The sequence below is a fragment of the Phaenicophaeus curvirostris genome, chromosome 9 (assembly GCF_032191515.1).
Source record: "Phaenicophaeus curvirostris isolate KB17595 chromosome 9, BPBGC_Pcur_1.0, whole genome shotgun sequence".
In the NCBI taxonomy this organism is placed as follows: domain Eukaryota; kingdom Metazoa; phylum Chordata; class Aves; order Cuculiformes; family Cuculidae; genus Phaenicophaeus; species Phaenicophaeus curvirostris.
In genome coordinates this window covers 9738836-9751869 of record NC_091400.1, presented here as the reverse complement: position 1 = coordinate 9751869, position 13034 = coordinate 9738836, and the positions used below count along the sequence as shown (strand labels likewise).

The following is a 13034-nucleotide window of genomic DNA, read 5'->3' as shown; positions in this document are numbered from 1 at the left end:
TTAGATGTGTCAGTGTTGAATTGCTCTCAGGTGTCTGAGCCTCCCAATAGCACAGAATGCAAGCAGACAAGGAGTTTTAACTAATTACTGGGATTTGATTACATCCTGCTCTGATTCAGCTGCACACAGAAGCAACAAGACCTTTCTTTCCAGCCTTGCTCCCTCACACTGCTTTACTTAAGGCTGCCTGGTCTGAAGCTCCAGGCATTAGGATTTAATGCACGTGCACCCAACATGCATGCATTGATGTTTCTTCCAATAAGTAAATAGGTGGATAGAGGCTTTACTCTGTTGCTGCCAGCTCTGCAACAGGTGTTGCGCTGGTTGGAAGTGCAGAGATGCCAACTCCACCCATTTCTGGGGTGTAGCAAGTTCCTGATCCTCCCACCAGCAGACCACCAGAGAGATTCCACCTCAGGAGGTGCCTCTCTCTCTTCCCAAGAGATTTTACCCCGTGCTCCACTTTGCCTTTTAGGACAGAGCTCCGGAGTGCTGCACTCACCAGTCCAGCTAAATTCAGCATCCACAATACTGGAAAGCAGGAGTGCCCCAGAAACCCATGCACATCTCTGTGGAACCTGTGTCATGGTCAGTACCATTAAATCCACAGTGAGGTTTTGAAAATTTTTTTCAGCTCCTATTTATTGGCCACCTGAGGAATTTTGCCTGATGGTTTATAGCTGGGGGAAGCTGTTATGCAGCAGCTAGCTCGAATATCCAAGATTCTCCCATTGTGCCTCTCAGGCTTTTCACCAAATCTTATAAATATCCCTACCCATGTGGGCAGAGGAAAAGCAAGATAAAGGAAGGAAGGATGTCAGCAAACCTTCCTTCTGCCATCAGTTGGATTCACTACTCTTATCTATATCCAAACCAAAATTTGTCTAATGTGTTCCTAAAAAGGGGAGTTTTCAGTGACTCTTAAGACCAGATAATCTTCTCCAGCACTTCAGCCCCCCTGATGATTCAGTATTAAGCTTGTTATTCCTTCCCTTACATACAATGGACGTAGAAAACTGTTTGTTCCCTTTCTTTTAGTCTAAATCTTACACCTGCCTTCTGAAGCAAAGCCAGTTCCTCCACCACTCCTCACAGGCTTCAAATGATCCTTGTTATTCTCCTCTGTACTCTTTCTATCTGGGCTGCAACTAAGTGCCGTATCAAATCCAAAGATGAGACACCAGCTGAGTCTTTATTAATGCCATTTAGGGCAGACAAATCATCTCAGCTGACTTACAGGATATGCTCCCGTTTGCACACCCCACAGCAATATTTAGCAACACTGTGCTATCGTTGACTCATCTTCTACTCATGAGCTGCTGTAGCCTCATGATCTTTGTGATAAGCCTCTGCGACAGCTACCTGTTATGGCCCCTGGGAGAGCTCTCGTGGCTGAGAGCCCTCCCATGGCTATTGAACTGTTTAAAACTGCCTGAGCACTGCTTCAGACTACAAGAATCTGAGAGAAAGGCTCAGCTGAGGTGGGATGGAAGGTGGTGAATTCCTCAGAGCACGTTCCTAAGAGTGTACTCATCAAATCTCGTCGACACCGCTATCCGTATGGAGGAGCCACCCTTAAATCTTCCTTGGAAATCAGTCCCTCTACATCAACAAGGAGAATTCCTAGTGATATAGATCATCGATTTAAAAAATGCATCTGGGCCAGACCAAATAAGATGTGGACACTTACTGATTGTTGACACAAACATGATGCAGAAGCCAGCAAACAGGGGGATCTGGTAGCCTATTCTGGAAGACAAAATGGACGTTCAGATTTCTGGGATTGTTTCACTGACATTTCAAATTAAACTTACTCACAAGTGCCCACACCGCAAAACCCCAACCTGTAGTTCCTCAGTAGGCTTTGAACTGCTTATTGTGGACCTCATGATCAAATTTGTCTGTGTTACAAATGCCTTTTTATCCAGCACAGCAGACTGAAACCGCTGGAAGAAATCCTTCTCTCATTAGAATCTGGTTGCCCTGTTCTTGTTCCACTATAATTGTTCAAACAAAGCCCCTCTGGGCCTCCATGGGCTCATCAAGAGTATAAGAAGGGAAGATTTGTCTGAGCATGCTGAGCTTTGAAATATCCCAGCAGTGTTTCATTGCTCATCTGTCTCATCCCCATGAGACACTGACTATTAATGAGACACAGTCAAACCAATGGCTTTTTTACTGGGAAAATTTGTCATGGCTTTGTTGGAATTTTAGGAGTAAAAATGGAGCCGATCAGAGCTTTCTTCATCAGCCCCCTTCTTCACCAGGATCCTAAACAGCCTGTAGAAATGCCTGGTGGCGTAAGTATTCTGCAGGCTTCCAGGAAAGAAAGAAAGGACCTTCTGTTTGGGATGCAAACACATATTTTTGGCAGCTAAAAATTAAATTTCAACAACAACAAAAAAACCCACAGTCTACTCTTTTCCATACCAGTAAAAATTTACCCCAGAATTAAGACCAACACCCAGGTAGCTCTGAAGACAACCTGTGTATTCTATTCAGCACACATTATTCGCGGCTTCTTTTTAATAAGATTCTACATCCTTTTCGTATTATTTAATGGCCAGATTCTTCAACTATAGATGATGCCTTTCAAAGGAGAACCAATTGACTTCAACTTCCAATGCCCATTTTGGCAGTATTAAGTGTTTATATTGGCAGTATTGTCTTAAGAACGTCAACCAAATAATGGAAGAGTCTATAATTCCTTTTTATTTTCAATAACAGCAGCCTGACATAGATAAACCAACCTAATTATTCTCAGCTTTGTTTTTTTGTTAATATGTTTTTCATACAATTAAGGACCATGGGTAATGGAAAACTCTCTGAAGCACAGGGCTTGTTGTTCATTATATGTCTCATTGCAACATTTGTTTGAGTTTTGTGAATGATGGAAGTCTAGCACGCACACTTTTGCATGACACAGAAACCTCTAATGATGAGCAGTGAAACTATTTTGCCTTAAATATCATTGCCACATTAAAATTATGATAAAAAGTATTGTGCAGATTATTCTAGTTGAAGTTTATAAGTGGGTGTTACCAGTATTCCATAGGAGACTAGTTACTCTTGTGGTTTCTTAACTGGACCAGTATCTCCAGAGGGAATTAAATCCCTGGCAGTGTCATAGACTTCCTCTGTGACCTGTGATCATTTTAATCTCTCAGCACCTTGATACCTGACTGTAAAAGAATAATGAACTTTTCTTTATCTGCCTTATTTAAAGGGGATGATTTTTCTAAGCTTGTCTCATCTCTCACACTGTGTATATTAGATATTTTACAATGGGATGCTGATCCCCATTGATGTGTCAGTGTACCCGAGGAAATAAAAAGTTATCCATAAACATGATCTTCTGTAAACATGAATGAGTCAAACAGAGAATATTATCATGCTAGTCCTAAATGATACTCTTGTCAAGATAAAGCACATTCCAATTCTTCCAACAGGGTTTCCTGGAGAGTTTCTGGTGATTGAAAGCTGTAGGAAAACAAGTATTTTGGAAGTCACTTTTAATCATAGAATGGTTCAGGTTGGGAGGGACCTTAAAGCCCATCCAGTTCCACCCTCCTGCCATAGGCGGGGACACCTCCCATGGGACCAGGATGCTCAAAGCCTAAGCTAACCTGGCCTTGAACACCTCCAGGGATGGGGCAGCCAGGACTTCTCTGGGCAACCTGGGCCAGGCCCTCCCCACCCTTACAGCAAAAGATTTCTTCCTAATATTTCATCTAAATCTTCCCACTTTCAGCTTAAAGACCTTCCCCCCAGTCCTACCCCTGCACTCCATGATAAAGAGCCCATTTAAGCATTATTGTTAATTTTTGCAGCCACAGGTATTATTCCTCCTTTATCCTGGACAAACAGCATCACAGCAAGGTATGAAGTGATACATAGCAGAGGGCGACAAGGGAAGAACTGGTATGGAACTCAGTCCTACTCTTGCTGCCCAGCAGAGTGCAATGCTTTATTGCACTGCCAAGGTCTAACACATACCTTTTTCTCCTTGCAGAATCTGACTCTGGGGGTTGAACTGGATGATCTTGAAGGTCTCTTCCAACCCAAACCACTCTATGATTCTTTGCGGACACGGTGAGTCCTTTCAGACAATGTCTGCATTGCCAGTAGCGCATGATGCAAGATGATTCAAAGATACACAGGCCATGCATTTATGCTGGCTTAAACAAGTCATTATAATCCTCTGGAAAGGCAATAATTGCCTGGTACTTCACCTACAATTTGAAGATGCCTGATACTGGTGTGCTGCCCCTGCAGGAGAACGCTGAACCTCCTGAAGTCACGGTCATCTTGCTCAGGGGACAGTCTTAGCCACATGCAGCTGGCATTTAGTTAGTTATGCAGATTGCCCTTTCCTGCATAATCTGAGCTGCCTCCTCCTGAAACAGCAGCACTAATTAGTTGGTAATTGTGCTACTACAAGTGTCTAACCTGCAGCTGCTTTCACTGATCTGACCAACAGCTATCAGAGCACAGACTGGGAGTTGTTGTTATCAGAACAATTACAGCATATAACATAAATAATGTCAAAAAGGAGAGGTGCTACCTGTAACAGCCAATTATTCAGTGTCTCTGACCCTTGGTCCTGGGCCATTCATTTTCTTGCCATGTGCAACATGTGAACATGCAGTTTCTTCTCAGCCATGCCATGCGCTTTCACAGTTACCTCTACTGTTTGTTCCTCGTAACAAAATATAATATTTCAGCCTGTCTTGGCTCTTCTTTTTTTCTCATTACCACATTCAAGCATGTCATTTTCTCAGGCACTCCTTTCAAAACCCTCCAAGAGATTCTGAAGCAGAGTCTAGCATGTTTCATCAAGGCTACCTGCAGTTAAAAGCGCTTCCTACAAGTATTTCTGATCTCTGAAAAAGCCAAAGGCATTAGCTGAAGGAGGGAGAAGAAAGGCTGCCACCAACAGAGAATGCCTAAATTACCCCATTTCAGTGCCATGTTGACCTGATGCAGCAGGGCTCTTTAGAAGTGGATTATATCCGTTAATAAGTTTAATTTACAATCAACCAACCAATTGATGGGTCCTGTGCAGCAGTAAAGTAAAGGTTACACTGACTAGGTTAGCAGCTGTGGATGATTACAGCCTAATTATCCATCCATTACAGTGCTGCAAATCCACCAATTTCAACTCTTTTACTATACAGCTACACTGGTATCACTGTGACCACCGCTGGTTAAGTCTGCCCTGGTGAAGACTGCAGAGGATGTATGGCAAGAGGAACATTTTCCTTGAGGTTATGAGCTGGAGAAGTGCTGAATGTGTGTGAAGGTAAGGAAAAATGTGCCGAGTTAGCAGGGACAGGGAGTGTGATCCTTGCATTCTCCACCTCCATGCTCTGTGCTGTAACACAGCACAGGCAGAGGAGCTTTGTTCAACCTGCAGTACTGGTCATTTCAGTCACCTGCCAAAATCTGAAAGGAAAGCTTACATAGGAACTGAACTTAACTAAGTAGTTATAGATGTTATTTATTTATCTTCCTCATTTTTTGCATGCGTCTTGGTGAAGCACTAGCAGAGGCTGCCTAGGGCAGTAGTGGAGTCTCCATCCCTGGAGGGGTTCAAAAAGCACATAGAAGTGGCACTTCAGGACATGGTTTTGTAGGCAGGGCGGTGGCGGGCTGATTGATGGACTGGATGGTTTTAGAGATCTTTTCCAACCTTAACGATTCTATGAACATATCATGGTCCTAGTCACTCTCTCTCATGCAAAGGAGCTCAAAGCTGTATATGGATAAACACAAGTCCAAGGTTGGACTCGATGATCCTGAAGGTCTTTTCCAACCTAGTGATTCTGTGAAGGCTAAAACTACCTATTTTTTCAGACAGATAAATAAAAGGAGAGATAGAGAGATATAGCAGGACAGACGTTCATTGGGTCTGGTGTTTGTGATTGTTGGTCTGGCACAGCCCGGTTCACAATCTCATTCACAGAGCTTGCTAAGCGTTTGAAAAAAAAGATGGAGCAAATCAGTTGTTTACAGAGGGCACAGCAGCCTTTTACCTACTCCTTTCACTGGAAAAGATCAGGCAGATCCTTCAATCTCCCCTTGCCAGTGCATCCTCCTCACAAAGTGCCCTTTTATCAAGTGCTGTGCTATCTCTATAGTCTCTTACCAATTTCACTACAAGGAGAAACATAATGTGCATCCAAGCCACAAAATCCTATCAGCTCTGCCCTGAAGCGATGCCAGAGTGGGAAGTGCAGCGATGACATCCAATGGCAAAGCCATCCCCTAGCCTTTCCTTTGCTAGGACTTTGTTACATGAAGGAAAAAATGTGTTGTTTCATAAATTTCAAACTAGTTCACAATGCCAGGTGGGTGTCTTGTCAGGTGTTCTATGGAAAGAGCTGGGCTTTAAACAAGAAATATTTTTAGCAGAACTTACTTCTTGGATGAAACCCAGGTAACAAGTGATAGGGTGAGAGGAAATGGCCTTAAGTTGCACCAGGGGAGGTTTAGATTGGATATTGGGAAAAATTTCTTTACTGAAACAGCAGAGGCTGCCCAGGGAGGTGGTGGAGTCCCTGTTCCTGGAGGGATTCAAAAAGGGTGTAGATATGGGACACAGTTTATTCAGCATGGTGGTGTTGGGCTGAGGTTGGACTGAATGATCTTGCAGGTCTTTTCCAACCTATATGATTCTATAAACCAACTCTGAAATTTATTTTTAAAAATCTACACCTCCAGTACTTACGGAAAAAAAGGGGGAAACTGCCTACACTGCTTCCAGAAACCCTCAAATAAAGTAATTATTGGCACAGACTCACATGAATAGAACATCCTGTTGAATCCTGTACCAACTCAAGCACTCAAAGCCAGTGTCTACTGAAAGTTGGTAACTCCCTACTTGATTAAAAATCTAAACTGCTTCTAAGCAACTGTATCTTATTGAAAAATAAAAACCATGAACACAGTCTGCTGCCTGTTTGCAAAAGAACCTTACTGGGCATCTTCAGCCGTGCACGCTAATCCTGAACTAAGCAACCAGTTCTCCTTAAGCAGTGATATTCTGCTAAAATTTTGCAAAAGGAATAAGGACAATAACAATTATCACCAAACAGCTTATCGATGGCAAGGAAGGGTCTTTATAATGATAACTCAGATATTTTCTGTTTCATTTATAACCACAATTTTCACACTGTTTTTTGATGATAGTATGCATTGTTATTAGGAAATGTCTTGGGGTTTTTTCTTTGCCCATGACTTCTACAGTTAATTGATAAATGTGTTAACTGATATTTTCCACTGAACATTTCTCAGAAGAAACACAGATACTGGGACCAAGATACAAATGACTCATGAAAGAAAACCAGTAATCCTCAAATCTAATTTAGGGCCACTTTGCCACTAAGGCTCTTATTTCTGCTGTATGAGAGAAGAGGTTGTTGCACACACTGCTGGGGTGACGTGCTCCTCAATTTTTCTCTCTCACTTGCTCAGCATCTGAGCTTACAAACCTGTCCCTGTGATTGCAGTCACATGCCCTCATGCAAAAAAAAACCCCCGAAGGACGTTTCCAGGAGGAAATCTCAGCTCACAGCTCCAATGTTAACATTGGTGTGTTGCCAGCCCTGCTCCCAATAGCAAAGATGCCACTAGAACACCTGCTGCCTCGCCACAAAACCTAAGGATGGATCATCTCAGTGTCCTGGCAGCTGGCTCCAGGGGAGAGGTTCTACCCTGTGCCTTGGCACAAACAGCACCCGGTTCCCATCCTGAGATGTCCAGAGACATGGAGAGGTGTAGGCAGGGACATGCATCCTCTTACTTAGATGACTAACAAAGAGCAGAAATCCCTACAGTATAAGGCAACGGTGCTACTGGAATAGCCATTGACAATGTGGCATTGCTGTTCGCCTGGTTTGGGAGCTTGAGAAAATGGTGCTACTAACAGCAGAATCCAGAGAAAAATAAGGACCAATAAGGCAATTTAGGACATTTAGGAAAATCTAGAATACTTGAAGAATGGTTATGAAAGTATTATTTGACATTATGCTGCTTTACCTGCGGATGAGCTATATTATCATTACAAAATAAAGAAAAGCCGGGTCACAAAAATCCATTTCCCTCCTCAACTTGCAGCAATATTTGTGGGAAAGTACTTTTTCAATGGCATACTTCTGTCTGCATGGGTGGTATGCAGGAGGAGATGAGGTGACACGAGAACGGAATGAAACTGTCTGTCTCATTTAAAGCTTTTGAGTTTAGATTAGTCCCACAGATTGAATGCAGGTTTAAATTCATAATGCTGCTTTGTCCTCAGCTGGGAACTCTTCTAGCAGATTTAATTGAAACACTCTGAGAATTCAGACAGGCTGTAAAATCTGGAAAAGGTATTTTTGTCTTCCAAACCTGACCGATGTAGCATTAAAAGGTGTTGGTTGCTTTGTTTATTGCCACGTATCATAGAATCATAGAATGGTTTGGGTTGGAAGGGACCTTAAACTCATCCAGTTCCAACCCCCCTGCCAAGGGCAGGAACGCCTCCCACCGGATGAGGCTGCCCCATCCAACCTGGCCTTCGACTGCTTAAATAGAACTGTTTTACAAGGACAAATTTCTGCAACATATTATTTTCTGAAAGGAAGATTTCTTCTTATAAAGATAGCTTAAACAAGAAATACGAAAATTAGCGACCTGACTAAATACAATTTGGAGTTTATTTCCTGTGAAGATTGATCTCATATTTAGTTTGAGAAGACTGCAGCAGCTCCTGTGGGGAACAGTTACACAAAATGCTAGCAATAAGATTAAATTAATTATTAACACTGGCAATCTAAATGATATTATAAATACTTACTAGTCTCCATGTAAAATAATGAGTGCTCGGACTGGAGGGGGTGATTAGAAGGTTTTATACCCTCGATCCTGGCTCAAATGGATTTTCTATAATGTACCATTTAAACATCTTTTGTTCAAGATACCACATGTACAAGAATTTAGAGAGGATTATTTGAAGGCTGGGCTAGAACATGTGCTGGTGGCAACCTGTGAGGCATGGAACTCAATGCTGAATAGGTTGCCCAGGGAGGGAGTGGAGGCCCTATCCCTTGAGGTGTTCAAGGTCAGGTTGGATGGGGCTCTGAGCAACCTGATGGGGTTAAAGATGTACCTGCACCTGCCAGGGGTTGAACTGGATGGTCTGTAAAGGTCTCTTCCAACCCAGAGTATTCTATGATTTTACGATCAGCAAAGTGTGACGCTTGTTCATTGTCACTGAAGTCCACATGACTTTCTCGTGGATTCTTAGCTCAGACACCTTCAAATAATTCAATAACAATACCACCACGACCTCCACATTTCTACAAGAGCAAGGGAGGGACCTGAACCCTGCCTACAGTTTCAATACCATGCTTGCCTGATGTAGGTGTAACAGATGCATCACTAGTTCACAGTGCTTTGTAAATACTATGTTGTGGTGGGGTTTGGCACTGCATAACTGTATTGAAGAGGTTTCAATACCATTTCAGCAAAAGTTTCTACAAAAAAACTAAGGTCTTGGGAGCTGGAGAAAAAACGTACGGCACTGAATGTATCAGATATCTCATGTGCAGCTTACCAACGTATTTTGGAAAGGATGTAGGTGTTTAGATGTGTTCACTAAACATATTTCACTAAATTACTCCTCCACATAAAGCAAGAATGCCAGTAAGTCAGGGCCACAATAGAATTAAAAATGCTTTGTTTGAAAAGTTAGTCTGGACTAAGCCATCCTTATCAAATCCTAACTGAGTAAGGCAGCAGAAGTAACATACCTGTTTGTCAGCGGCCCTATGAAAGGGTTCGTGATTAGCTGCACTGTGGCTTTGGAAGCAAACAAAAGACCGACTTGAACATTTTCATTCAGCAGGTCCTTATCTTCCTTGGGGCAATCAGACGGGGAAGGAGTCACATTCGCTATCATTTGTTCTGTCTGAGTATGATGCAGCTCTCTGGGTGGTGTCTTATCAGATTCATTTCCAGTAAACATCGTTGAGTTGTCGTAGTAGGAGAAGATACTCTGAAAATTGTCCATCGTTGATGAGACTACGTTAGGCTTAGTAGTCTGGATTTCTGTAGCATTTTTCTCATGTTTGATGCTGTAAAGGTAACTGGGAATTATTGGCACTGGAAAAACAAATAGAATATATTGGCATCTTATTATCACATTATTTGTAAAGGTAATCACCAAGTTTTCTTCTTTTGCTTTGCCATTGATTAGGAAATACTAAGATTTTGAATTACAGAGATTTCAAACAGCAAAATCACTAAAATAGAAGTTTGCTCATGGGGGAAAAAACACACCCCTAACTCAGAAGTGTACTTTAAACCAAAAGAAGTTCTTTTATGTTAGTCTTTATTTTTTGCCAGTTTTCATAAATATAAGGTTTTTTTCTACAGACATCATTCAGGAAGCAAAATCTAAGTATCAAAACTCATGTCTAAAGAGTGTCTTTGTTGCACAAATGCACTTACTAGATTGTGAAAACATGAAAGACAAGAAGAGCATTGAAACTATTGTTAAACCAAAATATTACAAATGTAATAAAACACATTTCTAAAATAAACCACAAAACTATTGACAAGTAGCAGCCCTAAGAAGAAAAACATAACACATCTATATTAAGTATTCAGAACTAGTGTACTGCTGTTTGCATATCTCATTATTTATTTAAATTTACAGTGAAAAGATCAACCAGAAAGGATCTTCTTTATGTGCTTTATGATCTTAGCTGCATTCTAATTGCATTACTAGGTACCTCAGAAATCAGCATTTCAGAATTTATAAAAACAGATGCCAGGCTCATTCAATTTAACACAAGTGACAGAATCACCCCTCCTTCTTTTGCATCTCTGCTTTCAGTAAGTCTGCAGTCTATGATAATTTTTAGCACACGTTACTGAATAAGTAATTAATGCTAATAACTTTCTTATGAAGTACCTTAATACAGAAAAAAATCCAAAATCATAGAATCACCAGGTTGGAAGAGACCCACCGGATCATCGAGTCCAACCATTCCTATCAAACACTAAACCATGCCCCTCAGCACCTCTGCTTGCTAAAAATGTAGATGTTTTTAGCTGAGGTCTACGTTGTGGCATCTGATTTTAAGGTCAAGTCCCCCAAGAACTTCGAGAGTCTGATTCAGAAGCTGACACTGCAGCATCGTCCTAGAGCTGGCTCTGCACAGCCCAGTTCACTTCCAAGAGTAGCATGGGCATTCCTGCTTGTGCCTGGGAGCATCCATGAACAATCACTTTCTCTGAGCCCTTTTCTTCCAATTCCTGTAGACATTTGAACATGACCACTTCTAAAGCTACCAGTGGAAAATCCTTCCAAGCATTGTATTTGAGTAGATTCCTAAATCTTGACACCATGCCACTGAAGCCAGGAAAAGTTGCATCTTTGACTTTAACCAAAACATGGATTATTTTATTAATCTAACTCATAGAAGTGCCTTTCTCAAAACCCAGCTAGATAAGTTTTCTTACTAACCTTTCATTTTAAGACCAATGTGGGGAAAAAGAGAAACTATCATGAGGAAACAGGCATCTCCAACATTATCTAGCCTGTTGTTTCAGTTGCACGACCACAAGAAGGAAAAAAAAAGATGATGAGCTAAAAATAGTGTTATCTGCCGTTCTGTGAAGTTAGTGGCATAAAGTAGAAAAAAAAAAACAATTATGAAGGGCTTTTTTTACCATTCGTTATCCTGCAATTAATGTAGAAACAAAGCAAGAGTTTGGCGTGTCCTAGAAAAAAGCAGCAGTGCCTGAAAATGTTTGTCTCGAGCGTTAACGGGGAGCAGGGCTGTCACTGGAGATGACTCCTGGCATCAGTCGGGAGGGGGAAAAGCGACCAAAAACCCCGCTCTACCTACCGACTACGGTCAGCAGCATGTTGTCCAGGAGCAGGGCGATGAACACGATCAGCAGGATGAGTTTCCTGGACTGCCTGCTCTCCCGGAGCCAGCGGAGGATGCTGAGCTCGCCCCAAGCCATCCTCGGCGCCGCCGGCTCTGCCTGCTGAGACACAAAAGCCACCAGGGCGGCAGCTCCCAGCGACCCCGGCCCCCCTCGAGCCCCTCACCCGGCTCCGGGGCCCCAGCCAGCCGCACGCTGCCAGCCGGGAGCGAGGAGGAGGAGGATGGGGAGGAGGCGGCACCACCTCTGGTCCCCGTGTGAGCCCAGGGAGCGGTGGAAGAAGCGCAGGAGGGACCCTCCTCTCCTCCTCTCCTCCTCTCCTCCTCTCCTCCTCTCCTCCTCTCCTCCTCTCCTCCTCTCCTCCTCTCCTCCTCTCCTCCTCTCCTCCTCTCCTCCTCTCCTCCTCTCCTCTCCCCGGGATGCTCGGGGCTGCGGGTCGGGCTCCCCTCCTGCAGTTCTGGACCCCTGGGATACTCCCCTCGTCTCCTCTCCCCCTGCAGGGATGCTCAGGGCTGTGGATCGGGTTGCCCTTTTGCGGCTCTGTTCCCAGTTTGAGCCCAGGGAGCGCAGGAAGCGGCGCGAGAGGACACCCCTCCTCTCCCCTCTTCTCCTCCTCCTCTCCTCCTCCTCTACCCTCTTCCCCCATTCTCCTCTCCCCTCTTCCCCTATTCTCCTCTCCCCCCCTTCCCCTATTTTCCTCTCCCCCCTTCCCCTATTCTCCTCTTCCCCTATTCTCCTCTTCCCCCTCGCCCTATTCTCCTCTTCCCCCTCGCCCTATTCTCCTCTTCCCCCTCGCCCTATTCTCCTCTTCCCCCTCGCCCTATTCTCCTCTTCCCCCTTCCCCTATTCTCCTCTTCCCCCTTCCCCTATTCTCCTCTTCCCCCCTTCCCCTATTCTCCTCTTCCCCCCTTCCCCTATTCTCCTCTCCCCCCTTCCCCTACTCTCCTCTCCCCTCTTTTCCTCCTCTCCCCTCTTTTCCTCCTCCTCCTCTCCCCTCTTCTCCTCCTCCTCTCCCCTCTTCTCCTTCTCCTCCTCTCCTCCTTCTCCTCCTCTCCCCAGGATGCTCAGGGCTGTGGGTTTGGCTGCCCACAGCT

General features: G+C 43.7%; 1 protein-coding gene across 1 annotated transcript in view; it reads right to left on the bottom strand.

Moving 5' to 3' along the window:
- Positions 1-12037, bottom strand: part of SLC18A2 (solute carrier family 18 member A2) — a 30394-nt gene extending 18357 nt beyond the window's left edge. The window contains exons 1-3 of the mRNA XM_069863769.1: positions 11898-12037; positions 9792-10143; positions 1691-1749 (exon numbers count right to left, since the gene is read on the bottom strand). Coding sequence (XP_069719870.1) covers positions 1691-1749; positions 9792-10143; positions 11898-12018 — 532 coding nt within the window. The 5' untranslated portion in view covers positions 12019-12037. The remainder of the gene's footprint in view (positions 1-1690; positions 1750-9791; positions 10144-11897) is intronic.
- Between the last annotated feature and the right edge of the window lie 997 nt (positions 12038-13034).